The sequence below is a fragment of the Artibeus jamaicensis genome, unplaced genomic scaffold, assembly GCF_021234435.1.
Source record: "Artibeus jamaicensis isolate MK-2021 breed Jamaican fruit bat unplaced genomic scaffold, CSHL_Jam_final contig_465, whole genome shotgun sequence".
In the NCBI taxonomy this organism is placed as follows: domain Eukaryota; kingdom Metazoa; phylum Chordata; class Mammalia; order Chiroptera; family Phyllostomidae; genus Artibeus; species Artibeus jamaicensis.
This window is the reverse complement of record NW_026521843.1, coordinates 42,039,947-42,055,433: the sequence shown is the minus strand read 5'-3', so window position 1 is coordinate 42,055,433 and position 15,487 is coordinate 42,039,947. Positions and strand designations below refer to the sequence as shown.

The 15,487-nt window shown below is 34.3% G+C and overlaps 1 protein-coding gene and 1 non-coding gene across 11 annotated transcripts in view; one reads left to right on the top strand and one right to left on the bottom strand.

Annotated features, from left to right (window-relative positions):
- EHBP1 (EH domain binding protein 1) overlaps window positions 1–15,487 on the bottom strand; it is a 375,639-nt gene that overhangs the window by 97,423 nt on the left and 262,729 nt on the right. For all 10 annotated transcript variants that reach the window (XM_053667020.1, XM_053667021.1, XM_053667023.1 and 7 more), the window contains 3 exons: window positions 13,914–14,092; window positions 13,251–13,299; window positions 8,083–8,985 (listed from right to left, as the gene is read on the bottom strand). In XM_053667020.1, the coding sequence (XP_053522995.1) occupies window positions 8,083–8,985; window positions 13,251–13,299; window positions 13,914–14,092 (1,131 nt within the window). The remainder of the gene's footprint in view (window positions 1–8,082; window positions 8,986–13,250; window positions 13,300–13,913; window positions 14,093–15,487) is intronic.
- Window positions 9,206–9,333, top strand: LOC119035097 (small nucleolar RNA SNORA3/SNORA45 family). Its single transcript, XR_005079712.2, has one exon. It is a non-coding gene; the product is annotated as a small nucleolar RNA SNORA3/SNORA45 family (small nucleolar RNA).

Here is a 15,487-nt window from a genome sequence, read left to right as displayed (position 1 = left end):
ATGGCCTTTATTAAGTTTAGGTATGTTCGTTCTATTCCCACTTTGTAGAGAGTTTTTATCATAAATGGGTGCTGGATTTTATCACAAGATTTTTCTACATCTATTGATATAATCATGTGTTTTTTATCCTTTATTTTGTTTATGGTGAATCATATTTATTGATTTGTGAATGTTGTACCATTCTTGCATTTCTGGAATAAATCTCACCTTATCATGGCATATGAAATTTTAAGATACATTGCTATATTTGGTTTGCTAATATTGTGTTGAGGATTTGACCATCTATGTTCATCAGGGATACTGGCCTATAATTTTCTTTGTAGTGTCTTTATCTGGTTTCAGAATTGAGATAATGCTGGCCTCACGAAATGAGTTTGGGAGGCTTCCCTCCTCTTGAATTTTATGAAATAGTTTGAGAAGGAGAGGTGTTAGTTCTTCTACAAATGTTTAGTAAATTCACTTCCTAAGCTATCTGGTCCAGGGGTTTTGTTTGTTGGGAGTTTTTGGATTTCTGCTTCAATTTCAGTAGGTATTATCTCTCTATTCAGATTCTGATTCTTCCTGATTCATTTTTGGAAGATTGACTGCTTCTATGAATTTATCCATTTCATCCAGATTGTCCAGTTTGTTGGCATATAATTGTTCAATTTTTTAAACAATCCTTTGTATTTTTGTGGATCAGTTGTTATTTCTCCTCTTTCATTTCTGATTTTATTTGGGTCCTTTCTCTTTTTCTCTTGATAAGTCTGGTTAAAGGTTTATCAACCTGGTTTATCTTTTCAAAGAAGCAGCTCTTGGATTCATTGATCTTCTATATCATTTTTTAGACTCTATTTCGTTTATTTCTGTTCTGACCATTATTTCCTTCCTTCGACTCACTTTGGCTTTGTGGTTCTTTTCAAAGTTCCTTTAAGTGTGAAGTTAGATTATTCGAGGTTTTTCTTGTTTTTTAAATAGTCCTACAATACTATAAATTTGTTTTAGGACGGCTTTCCCAGTGTCCCATAGATTTTGGATTGTGTCCTATTTTCATTTGTTTCAAGGTATCTTTTGATATCTTCCTTGATTTTACTGTTGACCCATACATTGTTTCATAACATGTCATTTATCTTCCGTATCTTTTGTCTTTGCATGCTTTTCAGTGTTTTTCTGGTGATTGATTTCATTTTCATAGAACTGTGGTCAGAGAAGATGCTTGATATGATTTCAATCTTCTTAAATTTATTGAGACTTGTTTTGTGTCCCAGCATGGGGTCTATCCTAGTAAATGCTCCATGTGCACTTGAAATGTATATTCTGCTGCTTTGGGGTAAAATACTCAAAAGATATCAGTTAAATCGATTTGATCTAGTGTGTTGTCCAAGACTGCTGTCTCCTTATTGATGTTCTGCTGGGAAGATCTATCCACTGAAGTCAATGGGGTATTAAAACCCCCAACTATGACTGCATTTCTGTCTATCCTTTTATGTCCATCAAGATTTGCTTTACATATTTAGGTACTCCTGTGTTGCATACGTAAGTGTTTAGTAGGGTTATATCCTCTTTTTAGACTGTCCCATTTATCATTATATAGTGTCCTCCTTTGTGTTACTATAGGCTTGGTTTTAAAGTCTATTTTGTCAGATATAAGTACTGCTACTCAAGCTCCTTTTTCTTTTCCATTTGCATGAAATATCTTTTTCCAACCCTTTACTTTTAGTCTGTATATATCTTTCAATCAGCGATGGGTCTCTTGGAGGCAGCATATATATAGGTCTTGTTTTCTTATCCATTCAGCTACCCTATGTCTTTTGGTTGGAGCATTTAAGCCATTTATATTTAAGGTGATTATTGATAGAAATGTATGTAATGCCATTTTATTGTTAGACTACATTCCTCTGTTGTTGTTGTTCTTCATTTTTTAAAAATACTTTATTTATTTATATTTGGAGAGAGGGGAGGGGGGGGGAGAGAGAGAGAGGGTGAGGCACATTGATATGCCAGTGAAACATCAATAGATTGCCTCTTGCAAGCCCCCAACCAGGTACTTGCCCTGACTGAGAATTGAACTGGCAACATTAAGCTTTGTAGTACAATGTCCATCTCACTGAGCCACACCAGTTAGGGCTCTTCTTAAAGCAAGCCCGTTAACATTTGTTGCAGTACTGGTTTGGTATAAACAAACTCCTTTAGCTTTTTCTTGTCTGGGAAGCTCCTTATTTCTCCTTTGATTTTTAAATGATAGCCTTGTTGGGTAAAGTGGTCTTGGTTACAGGTCTTTGCTTTTTATCACCTTGAAAATTTTGCCACTCCCTTCTGGCCTGAAATGTTTCTGTTGAATAATCAGATGACAATCTAATTGGTGCTCCCTTGTAGGTAATACCTGCTTTTCTTTTGTGACTTTTAGGAATCTCTTTTTGTCTTTAAGCCTTGTCATCTTAATTACGATTATGTCTCGACATAGACCTCTTTGGGTCCAACTTATTTGGGACTGAGTTTCTTGGACTTGTGTGATTCTTTCCTTTACCAGACCAGGGAAGTTTCTAGTCATTATTTCTTCAAATAAGTTCTCAATCCCTTGCTTACTCTCTCCTCCTTCTAATATTCCCATTATACAGATGTTGTAATGCTTCATGTTGTCCAAGGTGTTTCTTAACTTCTCATTTTTTATTCTTTTTTCTTTTTGCTGCTCTGCCTAATTATTTTTTCTTTTCTTTTTTAATTTATTTATCTTTAGAGGGGAAGGGAAGGAGAGAGGGAGAGAGATATCAATGTATAGTTGCCTCTCGTGCGTTCCCTGCTGGGAACTGGCCTGTAACCCAGGCATGTGCTCTGGGAATCAAACCACCATCCTTTGGTGGGCCTTCACAGGCCCACACTCAATCCACTGAGGTACACCAGCCAGGGTTGCCTAATTGCTTTTCTACATTGTCTCCTAAATCACTAATTCAGTCCTCTGCTCATCTAACCTTTTTATTCCTTCTAGTGTATTGTCTCAGACATTGAATTCTTTATTTCTGATTGATCCTTTTATATGGTTTCTATGTCTTTTTTCATGTTGTTGAGTATCCTTATAATCATTACTCTAAACTCAATATATGATAAACTGCTTACTTCCATTTCATCTAGTTTTTCTGGAAAATCATCTTCTTTTTTTCGTTTGGGGTCTGTTTCTTTGTCTTCACACTTTGGTGCTTCTTTTTATTTTCCTCCTTAGACACTAATCAGCCACTAAACCAATTAGTTGATAAACTAACTAATCTGTGATCAGCAGTCAGTGTTAAGCACTACAGGGTGGGGAAAAGTGGGGCCTAAGTTTTGAGAGTGGGGCTATTGCTTCCCCTAAGGTTGATACCTTTCAGAGTGGAGTACTCTGCTGAGACAGAAGGCTCCTGCAGTTTGGGGGATGACTCAGCACAGGGATTCTGGCAGCTGTTGCTTCATTTCTCTCCCAAAAGCTACTAAGCCCAGACTCTCCTTAAGTGTCTATAGTCCATTCTGCTCTCCCTTTGCCAGCACCCAGGGTAAGTGGCTGCAAGTAAAACCGTGCATTGGCCCTTTAAGAGGCTCTCTGAATCTCTAGCTGTCTCTCCCTGGTTGACAGAACTTTTGTTGCTTTTCACAGCTGGATTTTATCTGGGTTCCTTTCCCTTCTGGTGCTGTAGGCTGGGGGGCCCAGCTTGGGGTTTAGATCCTACACTTCTCAGGGTGAACCCTCTAGCTGCTGTAATATCCCTCTGGTACTTCAGCCACTGCCCATGGGAGCTCAGCCAGCCCTCTCACGTCTCTTTCCTACTCCCTACCAGTCATGTTGTGGTGAAGTATTTTATTCTTTCTGTCCATGGTTATAAGGTTTCTCTCCCCTAACAGTCAGTTGGTTATTCAAAATAATTTCTCTACAATTTAGTTGTAATTCCAGATTGGTCCTGGGAGGAGGTTAGTGTAGCTTCTACTTACTCCTCTGCCATTTTGGATCTCAAGATTACATATAAATTCTTATACATAGCTGTGACTATCTCCTTAGGAAAAATTCCTGAGGTGGAGTCAATGAGATAAACATTTTTAAGGAACTTAATGTACACTGCTAAATTGCCTTTCAGTAAAGCTGACTGCTTTACATTTGAGTTATGATTATTCTTAGTGCTATTACGATAAAAAAAAACAAAGAGATATTGTAACTATAAAGTTTATAAGCACAGACTTCAGACCAAGACAATGCTGGCTTTCAGTTTGAATGTTAATGGTTACTATGTGATCTTAGCCAACTCTGTAAACCCCCGTTTTCCACATCAAATATAGGATTCAACCACTTACTTCATTGTAGGTTTAAGAAAAATGTGTTAGATGTATAATGGTAATCACATTTTTAGCCACTCAAGTATGCAACATTATGACTTTGCAAAGTCTATACAGCCATATCACATCAAATTTCTTAAAATCTAATGCTATTATTAGACTCATGATTATTTTATGAACTACTAAGAACACAGCCAATTAAACTCTTACTATGTATTGTAAGTAACATCTTGATATCAGAGTTATAAAAGAATACATATCTTACAATTGATGAACTACAGTATAAAAAAGCCCAGATTTTTAATTACAGTATCCCAAATTTAACTTCTATATAAAAAATAACAAAAAAAAACTATGAAGCATTAGCATCTATATGAAAACCTTTGGTGCCAGGCAATGCTTTGCCCAAAAAGTTTAAATGCACCCTAAGGAAAATTTGACCAAAAAACTAATGGCCAATAAATAAACAAACGTGTATGGAGCTGTAAATACATGTTGCTTCTATCATCCTATGGGTTAACTGTACATGACTTACATCATATGAATAAATCACAGCATGACAGAGTTTTAGATCTAAAAGGGCTCTCTGACATGATTTCATTTCACATATGTAGAAAATAAGATTTAAAGAATTTAAATGTCTAGTTAATATATTACATTGGTAATCACAGGCAAAGCCAAGATGAGAATCCTGGTTTACTGATTCCCAGTCCAGAGTATTTTAAAATTCTAAAGAGTAATTAATTTCTAGATTTAACTAAATATATTCACCTTAAAAATCAGGATTATAAGAAAAATCTGTGAACAACAATAAAAAATAAATGAAACATTAAAAGAAAAATCTGTATTGGGTATTATTTAGGACCACCAAATTCTGCAACTGTCAGTCACTAGAGGTTCATTGATTATCCACTATGTAAGTACACTAAGATACCCGGAAGTCTTCTTTTATCTTGAAAGTTTATGTACTTAGAACCTTTGATTTGAGATTTCTTATTAGGAGAACAAAGGCTTGCTTTATTAGCTACTACTATATTTCTTTTATTTTTTTTCTTTTTAACAGAGATCAAGTATTTTCTTAAAAATTTATTGATTGATTTTAGAAAGAGAGAGGAAGGGAGAGATAGAGAAAGAGAGAAAAACATTGCTTTGTCTTTTTACTTATTTACGCATTCACTGGCTGATTCTTGTATGTGCCCTGACCAAGGATCAGACTCACAGCCTTGGCATAATGGGATGATGCTCTAATCAACTGAGTTAGCCAGCCAGGGCTACTATATTTCTTTGATCTTAAGAAGTACATTTTTTCTTAATACTTCTGAAAACTTAAAATTGGTGGTATTTTATAATCTCTGTCTGACACGTAGTCATCAATGCCTACATAGGTATGTGCCTGATATTTGTTTAAACTTAGTTTTTTTTCTTTAGATCTTTATTTATTTATCTTTAGAGAGGAAGGGAAGGAGAGAGGGAGAGAAATATCAATGTATGGTTGCCTCTCATGTGTCACCTGCTGGGAACTGGCCTGTAACCCAGGCATGTGCCCTGACTGGAAAATGAACCATGATCCTTTGGTTCGCAGGCCCACACTCAATCCACTGAGCTACGCCAGCCAGGGCTGTGCTTGATATTTTTGGTGGTATCACTGCAATTCCTTGATGTGACAGTTAATAACTACTTTAATACTACTTGAGAATGAAAATTAACTCCAGGTTATTGTCTAAAAATCTTTGTTGGGACTTTCCAGTAAGATCAAGAAAGTACTATTATGAATGAGTATTACTGAGAAGAAAAATCCCAGAGACAATTATGGAGAATGCTGTAATTCAGAGGTTTTATAATTTTTGGTTTCAGAATCCCTTTATATACTCAAAAATTACAGAGGATCCCCAAAAGCTTTTGCTTATGTAGGTTATTATCTACTGATATTTGTCATTTAAGAATAATTATTTAGTCATTCCTTTACAAATAGCTATACTAAACCCATCAGATGTTCTTCTAATAACTTTGAGGTCTCTGAAGAGTCTTGGAGAGCCTCAGTTGTCACTGATCGTACTTTGAGAACCACTGCTATAATATGATACCTCTGATGGCACAGAGAACAATGTATGGGAAAATAGGAACAGCAAAAACTTTAAACCTAAAAGTGATTCAGAAGAGCTGGATTCTAAATTCTAATTCTAAACTGATTACACATTATTTTGCTTAAATTTTTCTTTTTATATATACATGAATGTCATATGATTTAAAAACCCCATGCCTAAATAAGGCTAAAAGAGCTCTTTCAATAGGTATAAAACAAAAATTCTATATGATAAGAAAAACATGGCAGTGTTTTTCTTTCTTTGTGGTACATAAAATAATGATATATATTTTTCAATTGATGGTATCATAGATTCACTCAAATACAGTAAGTATCATTAGGTCAAATTTGCACCATATTTTCTCTCATAAGAAGTTTGATATTACTGGGATTTTTATCTGCAAGTAATTACAGCATTGAAAGTACCAATTACAATGCAACCTACACACTGAAGAAAATGCTTTACATGGTAAATATTTGTATACATTTCAGAATGATATTATTACTAAATAAAATACTGAAATATCTTTTATTTACTCTTAAAATAGTCTGTTTTAATAGGTTATAATATATATATATTTAACCCTCATTTGAAGGTATGTTTTTATTGATTTTAGACAGAGGAAGGGAGAGAAAGAAACACTGATGTGAGACAGAAACATCAACTGGTTTACCTCCTTTATGCACCCCAACCAGAGATTGTACCTGAACCTAGGCATGTTCCCTGATGAGTCATCAAACCTGTAACCTTTTAGTGTATGGGATTACACTCTACCGAACTGAGCCACCCGGCCAGAGTAGTAATATTTTGATTTAAAAAGTTGAAATTCTTTATCTTTCACTGTTGATATTAGATTTATTCGTAGGCTTAAAATATTATATTGTAAACTTTAAATAAAGAGCAGGTATATGAGTTCTGTCCAGAAAAAACCCAGCCATAATTAATATACTGAGAACAGTTTGTGTGACATCAATGTAACCTGGTAGCTAAGGAGAATGGACTGGAATGCATATGTGTGGACAATGATGACTTCACTGGACTAGTCAGTGGGGGAGTTAGACCACTGAGTGAGCACGTGTACTGTGTGGCTGTCGTTTTCAAAATGATTGAGCAAGTGGAGCAATGAATCTGTATTAGATTTTGTGTTAGGCTTGAATATTCCTCTATGAAAACTATTCGGATGATTCAAAAAGCTGCAACTGCAGGCAACTGGTGATTGGCAGCTTCATTACAACAACATACCCACTCACACATCACGTTTCATGCAGAGTTTTTTGGCAAAACATCATATCACCCAGGTGATTCAGCCCCCCTACAGCCCAGATTTGGCACCCTGGAACTCTGGCTTTTCCCAAAACTAAAATAACCTTTGAAATGGAAGAGATCACAGACTGTTGGTGAGAATCAGGAAAATATGATGGGGCAGCTGATGGTGACTGGGAGAACTGCATGAGGTCCTGCGGTGCTTACTGTGAAGGGGACTGAGGGGTCATTGTCCTATGTACAATGTTTCATGTATCTTGTGTCTTATTCAATAAATGTCTCTATTTTTCATATTACATGGCTGGATACGTTTTGGACAGACCTCATATTTCAGATTTTTTTAATAATGGGAATTATACTTCACCTTTACTCATTTGTAACATTTTAAAGTGTTCTATGAATACAGAGAAACAAAAAAATAACAACTAAATATATATATTTACCATTCTAAGCCACTTACCTGGACTGTTTTTGCAGAATGATCTGAATGATTTAAAGTGGTTCTATCAGCATCTGGATCAGACTCTGTCTGTCTCAGGGAAGTACGTTTTTTCTTCGCAAGATCTACATCTCTGTTGTATGAGTATCCAAGTTTAGACGTGGGAGATAAGCTTGGTTTTTTGATAGGTGATTCAGGATCTGATCTGCATTCTAATGGTTTACAATTCTCTAATTTTTCTTGCTCCAAGTCACTACTGATGTCAAGAGTCTGAAACTTATGCTCGCCCATCACCTCATACATAAAGGGTGGAGACACATCCTTCTTTTTATCACTAACACATAAATCACTTAATTCTAGATTCTCAGCTTTTGATAACCTCTTCTTGCTTAACAAAACTTGCCCATGAGTTGAATCTGTATTGTAACATATTCCAGGGTCATCGGATCCTGAAGTCCTTCCAGAGCTCTGCTGGGACTTTTGAGGCTCTGTGTCACTTTTAGTCCTGCGACAGTAAGGGGAGGCTGTGCTTGGACTAAGATGATCATCAGGAGTCTGATGTTCACTTTCTGACTCTCCAACCCCACTATCATTTACAAATACAGAGTCGTCCTGTGATAAGAAGTCTACAGCTGCACTTGTAGGCTGCTGCAGGTCAGGCTCCTGTTTTAGATCACTAAGCTCTGCATAGAATTTTTCTTGATCAACAGAACTGTTTGTATCTGTTTCATAGTTTCCAACTTTATATGTACTTTTACTGCTGTTTTCCTCTATCTGAACAACATTTAGTTCTTGGCCACTGAAATGTGCCCTAATTTGATACAGGTAAGTCATAACAGTCAGTTTGTCAGGAATTGCTAATAAAACCATATCAGAAGGCTCCAACAACCGGGAAATTCCTATGCTGGCAAATCCATCATATGCCTTCAAAGGAAGGAAAAATAAAAGATATATTGAATAGTTCAGATAATCTATACATTTTAAAAACAGCAAAACAAGGGACGTTAATGACTTAATATGGTATTTCACAATGTATACAAATATTAAATTGTGTTGTACACCTGAAGCTGATATAATATTATGTCAATTAAACCTCAAAAAAAGTATATAAAATAAATAAAATTAAGTTACTATAAAAAAAACAAGAGGCTAGAGTCACACTTGGGTATAGCTATTGCCTTAGTGTGCCAGTATCCACGAAGAACAATTGCTGATGTTATTCACTGGCTCTGGGACCCTATGGCATAGTCAGGCACCAGGTCAGTGACATGCATAAAAAAAAGCAGCCAAATTACAGTGGATTTTTGTTGTTGTTGGAGGGTACATGTTACTGACAGTATGCAACACAAGCAGAACAAAATTCCAAGTCATAAATTTGTAAAAGTCAGGTAGATACAAGGGAAAAGATCCTTAATTAATAACAAATGAAATGTTCTTTAATATTTTTGTTATAAACAAAAAAATCTTGGAATTAATTTTTTAAGATAAGAAAATAAGTATAAGAAATAATTCATCTGTAGTTTAATCATTCCTATCAACTTCTCTCTTCCATGGTCATGCAGCTGCAGTGAGTTGTGAAGAAAAAATGCAGCGAGATGTTCCAAAAGAACTAACTCCTAGATTACTTAGTATAAAATACAAGAAAATGCTATAAGCCGAGAAATATAGAAACATTTTTTAAATGCTCAATTAAGACTGATTTTCATTATTAAAACAACAACTCATTTTCACTTCAACCGTTTTGGAAAGAATGAAATGTTTTGAGAAGTACAACTTACTTGAGAATGTGAGGCTGCATTGTATTATTTTTGTTAGTCTAAATGACTGTGGCATATCAGGTTTTTCTAGTTTTGAAGAATCAAAGTGGTTTCTCAATTTACAATTAATTATTAGTATCCTGACCTAACCCTTGAAAACAGCACTGTGTTGCTAGGAAGCATTAAAAATATGGCTGAAGGTTTAGATACACTCTTGGAAAAAGTAAGGACCGTCTGTCTAGTTATATTCTTGTTTTGGGATCTAAAATGTCTGGTCTTTGTAAAAACCAGATCTTTGTAAAAAAGACATAGGATCATAACTCAAAGTTTTTCTTTAAAAAAGTTAGGAAATGATGTAACAATTTAGAAGAAATTGGTCTTTTGCACTTACCCAGTAAAGTGCTTTTCTACCTTTGAATTTAATCCTTGTCATGTATTCTCTTCCTATAGTTTAATAAATGTTGTGAAATAAATTAAAAGAAAATTGAGATATTAAAACCTCTTCAATTTTCACAGCACTGTATTTCGTAATATAGGTACCTCAAAATATTTACTTGAGAGAATGGCTCAGTTGGTGTGCATGTTTAGGCCTGTTTGTTATTTTACGTGTCTTAGGAAAATTAAAGTCATTTTCCTTCTCATGTGTCCTGACAACTTGATTGACAGACATCAATTGCAGACCATCAGGAAAAGCACCACAGGCAGTATTCTAAACATTTCCCAATTATCTAAAACACTGACATATTGGTTAAGATCAGATCTCACAGGTAAATAACTTTATTCAGCACTTTTTACAGACCTGGGAAAATGATTAGCTTCCTTGTGGGGAATCTCCTGCTGGTGTTCTGCTTCATGTAGCAATTCATTTTATGCACACTAATTGCACTAAAAAAACATTTAAAAACAAACCAGGTTTCTTGTGAGGTCAAGACTTTATAAAGGAATTTTCCCATAGGTTAACCTCTTCTGCTATCGCCAATCACCTACTATCTTTTTAGCTGTTAATGTGTGGCAGAAAAAAAGAGGTCTTTGAAAGAAAATGGTCTTATCCATTCCTTTAAGTTAATTAATTGGTAAGCAGGAGTCACTGCCAGTTACCTTATGCATCTGCACGGAACTTAACATAGGCATTGTTTCTTGTTCTGCTTGAAATCAAATCAAGGGCAGATGGGGTTATCAAGAAGAACTGTGTGAAGCTGGAAATATATCTTCAGGTAGCAACTGATACTCAATGTAGATATCAGGTAAGAAGTTGCAAAGTGATGAAAAGACTATGTAAAAACAATTATCTATTGAATTGTGAAATAAATAGGATAATCGAAATTAAAATCCTTTCAAAAAGCCATGATTATCTGCCCTGGAAGATCTACTTGGGAAAAAAAAGTTAATGGGATATTCTCCTCTATGTAGTAATATGTAAATCTAAAGTGTGCTCATCATCATTAAGCTCCTGAAAAAATAATGTAAAGAAGTGTGACTTAAGCCTAAATGAGATTCCCCATTCTCTTTAAAAATATATAGCTTGGTAAAATCAACAATGGCTCCTTTCCAAAATTTCAAACAGCAACCTGAAAGCTTCACTTTATTAAAATAATAATTTATTTTATAATGCTTTCACCTGCATTTAAATTAATAACAAATAAAATGTTCTTTAATATCATTCAAATGCAAAAATGCAGGTAAAGAACTGTTACATATAAAGATATAATTTAACTGATGAAAAACAAGTCATTTCACTTTTTTAGACATAAGCTCTCTAAAATCATATAAGAAATATTTCATGAGAATGACTCTGCAGCATCCCCACCATAAAGGTGATTTCTATAAAGAAAATTATACTGATTTGAGAGAGAAAGAGGAAGTGGGGGAGAGAGAGAGATAAAGACATTTTGTTGATTCACTTACCTATGCATTCTTCCATTGCTTCTCCTATGTGCTCTGACTAGATGGAACCCACAACCTTGGCTTTCAGGGTCACTCTCTAACCAACTGACCTACTCTAGCTAGGGCTATGCTGATTTTTTAAAGATTACCTTTTTATGGGTAGCATATTTCAATTTAAAAATTAACATGTTTAAATGTATTTTCCTAGGGCCAACATCATACATTTGCAAAGAAATATAAATTTTATCATGATAATATAAATTTTTCGTTTTAAAGAGCAATAAATTTTTTAAAATTCTCGTGTGTTAACTAAACTTCTGTCAAGGTCCCCTTTAGAGACTTTTTATTACTTTTTATTACCTAATTTAAACCAGTTTACAAACTTTAGTCTAGAACAGAGGTTATTAATCACTTTATCCCATGAATCCTAACTCCTCCTCAGAGTAATGTTTTACATATATAAAACACATAGGATTACAAAAGAAGCCAATTATATTAAAACAATAAAACTGAAAATATTACCAAACTGTATTTGAGAACAGTAATATATGTTTTTTATGAATGCACTAAGTACTATAATTTTAAAGAAGTGATGAGCTTAAAAGTTATTTGTAGATATTTACAATTGTCGAGTAACATGAAAATATCTGAGATGCTAAAGGTGACAAAGTCTCACTCAAGGCTAATACTACAGTAGTTTGTTGCCTAAGTTTATAATGAAAGAAAATGCTAAATTTCAGTTAAAGAATTGAGAAAAATATTTTTCCCCTAGCCATGTTCAAGGATGCCCTGAATTCTATTCATCAAGAAATCATGTTCTAAGACAATAATTTCATTAACTTATCAGTTGAAGAATTCAATTCAGCACACACACAAAAGTTCCAAACAACAACAATAATTGAGCACTACTGTGTGGTGAGTTAGGTGGTTCCCTCTTTTCTCATGTCATGGTGTACTGCACATTGGGGTAAGTAGTTAAGTCAACCTGCTGCCACAGTCAGCTGGCCTGGGGGGACTCTAGCAACTCAGCCTTTGCACAGCTACTTCGAAGGGTATAAGGATCAATATCCTTCACACACCGATTGGGAAGCTCTGACCTCAGTATATTAATTAATCATGTGGGAAAAAGAAACCATTGTTCATATATTTTTGTTTCTAATATCACAGGCATTTTCTTGTGGATTTAGGTTCCTGCCTGCATCCTCTCCCAACAGGTTTCTCTAAACTCCTAGTAGTTTATGGCACAATAGCTTTGGGTGCACTTTTTAAAAGTTAAATTCTGAATAAATGCAATATGCCTTAACAAATATTTAACAGTTAATGAAGTTTGTACACATAGTATAATCTGATGCCAGACTAGCACCCATGACCTTTAAAGGTCGTGACAAACTAGAAAAAACCATGTGTCCTATTTGAACTGCAGGAAGTGAACTACTTTCTGTAAGCTCCAGTTATAACCTTACAAAACAACCTCACTTTCTCCAAATTAATAAAAGCCTGCAGAGAAGCCAACACTGAAACTATGTATATTTTCTTGGCAACTCTTACCTTTTTGTTGTTCTCTTTAATATCTTGAGGATTCAGAGATTTGTAGTCACTAAAGGAGAAAATAGCACAGTAGGGTATATGCAGTATTAGATAAAACAGCTGTTTTTAAAACAAACTAAATCTAAGAAATTGACATGCAATAATACCAAAGAGTAACTAGCAATTCAGTCAACAAAACTAATTATGTGGAAATTAAGAAAATAAACAAACAAACAAACAAACAAGTAAATGCAGTGATAAGGTGTTTCATTGCCCGAGGCTTTCCATCTAAAAGAGAAGTTAAGGCATGGGATCAGACACTAGCCTTGACAACCAAATTAACTACGAGGTAATCTCTTGTTGTCAATGTACAAAGAGCTACAGGCTTATTTGTGTCACCTAATTTTAATGGAAGCCCAATTTTCACAATATTTCAAGTCAGTACACTATGAGAGATTAAGAGAAAAAATAATTTTTAAAAAGACAGATAAGACTATTTTTAGGTATCAAGAAGAAAGAACTTTTCTTTCTGGCATGCATTTTTTTCAAAAAGAAGAGGTGCTGGCAATAAAAAAGAAATATAAAGTCAAGTATTTTAGGACATGTTAAAATTTGTTTTATTATTCTAAAAGCTGCCTTTTATTTCACAAAATATTTATAGGGAATGGAAAAAATTTTACTTACATTAAATCTGGTCTAAAGTGGTGTAATATTGCACAAAAAGATAAACCATTTCTCCACGATGTAGTAAAATTGGTGATTTTCACGCCCCGATAGTTTTTTGTAACTTCTTTGCACCATGCAAGCAATGACTGACTAGCATTTGGCTTTCGCCCCAAAACAGGACTTGGAATAGGACTTGGCTGGAAAAAAGGAAAAGAAGAAAACACTAAAATAACCTAACCAAAGACAAATATTAACATTAACTGACGTTTCCATTGGGTTGACCAAAAAAGTCTGTGTAGTTTTTTCTGTAAAATAAAAGACGTTTTTCATTTTCACCAATAACTTTATTATTCAGACATTTTGAGTATGTTGACTATCTCCCACATGGCATAATGTTGACTGTTCTCAATTAATGTCTCGATTTAATCACAATCAATTTCAACTGTTCTGACTGTGGAGCATCGTCCAGTAAGAAATCTTGAGCACAAACTGCATAACCCACTTTTGACACTTTCAATCAGTTATATATAGTACCCTCTCCACACACTGCACAAATCTTTTTCTTCTGTATTTCAGTTGCGTTTTCACCTTTCTTGAAATAATAAAGCATAATATGCTGAAAATGCTGCGTATTTTCTTCCATTTTTCCTATTAAAACGGCTACACAAAGTTATTTTTTAAATGCATGCTGACATAACAGCTGCCACAATACAATCTAAAAAAGTTATTTCGAATAATGTTAAAGATAATTAAGCACTACTAGAACCATCTTCCAGAAAAATCCCAGTGAACTTTTTGGCCAATTCAATAGATCATTTGGACCCTTTGATGTCAGTTTAGGTCCTTCAAAACTGTCAATTCAAGACAACTGTAACTTCCAAGAAAGAGACATGAATTACAAGTCATTATCCTCAGTTGTAGCCTATGGCATTCACCTGACAAAGATGTAGATATAAAAGATTTTAAACTTATACACAAGGAAAGGCTATATTGATGGAAACACTGTATTAAAGTACTTAAATATTTTTGGGCTGAATATCTAACTCACACCCTAAAAAAATTTGCCCACATGCAATCATATACAAATATAGTTCCTTTTTTGACTAAAGAAGATTGTATTTGGAAGTCTAACAGTAACACAAATTATTACTAATGGAGATATTAAGATATAGTAATCATATGCAATTTAGGTAGTGTAACAATAATCATAATCAAACATACTTTTCATATAAATTTAATGATGGTAAAACAAATTTAGAGTTATTAGCAACATTCAGGTGCTGGTAGCAACAACACACAACAGTATTTTGGATTTGCTCAAAAATATCTTAAAATTATCACTTAGGAGTGCATGTTTGTTTTTTAAATCTTATGCATATAATTGGTTTTCCCCTTGTTGATATCCTTAAAACAAGAATGGTGAAAACAAAACTAACACTACAAAATAAAATTTTTACCCTAAACTTTTATATTTCTTAAAACCATGTCATTTTCTTTTACTGAACAACAACCACATTTTGTGATGGTAAGTGTAAAGGCTGGTATCATTGAAAACTCAAAAACTACTAAATGTTTCTGGAATTTAAATCTTG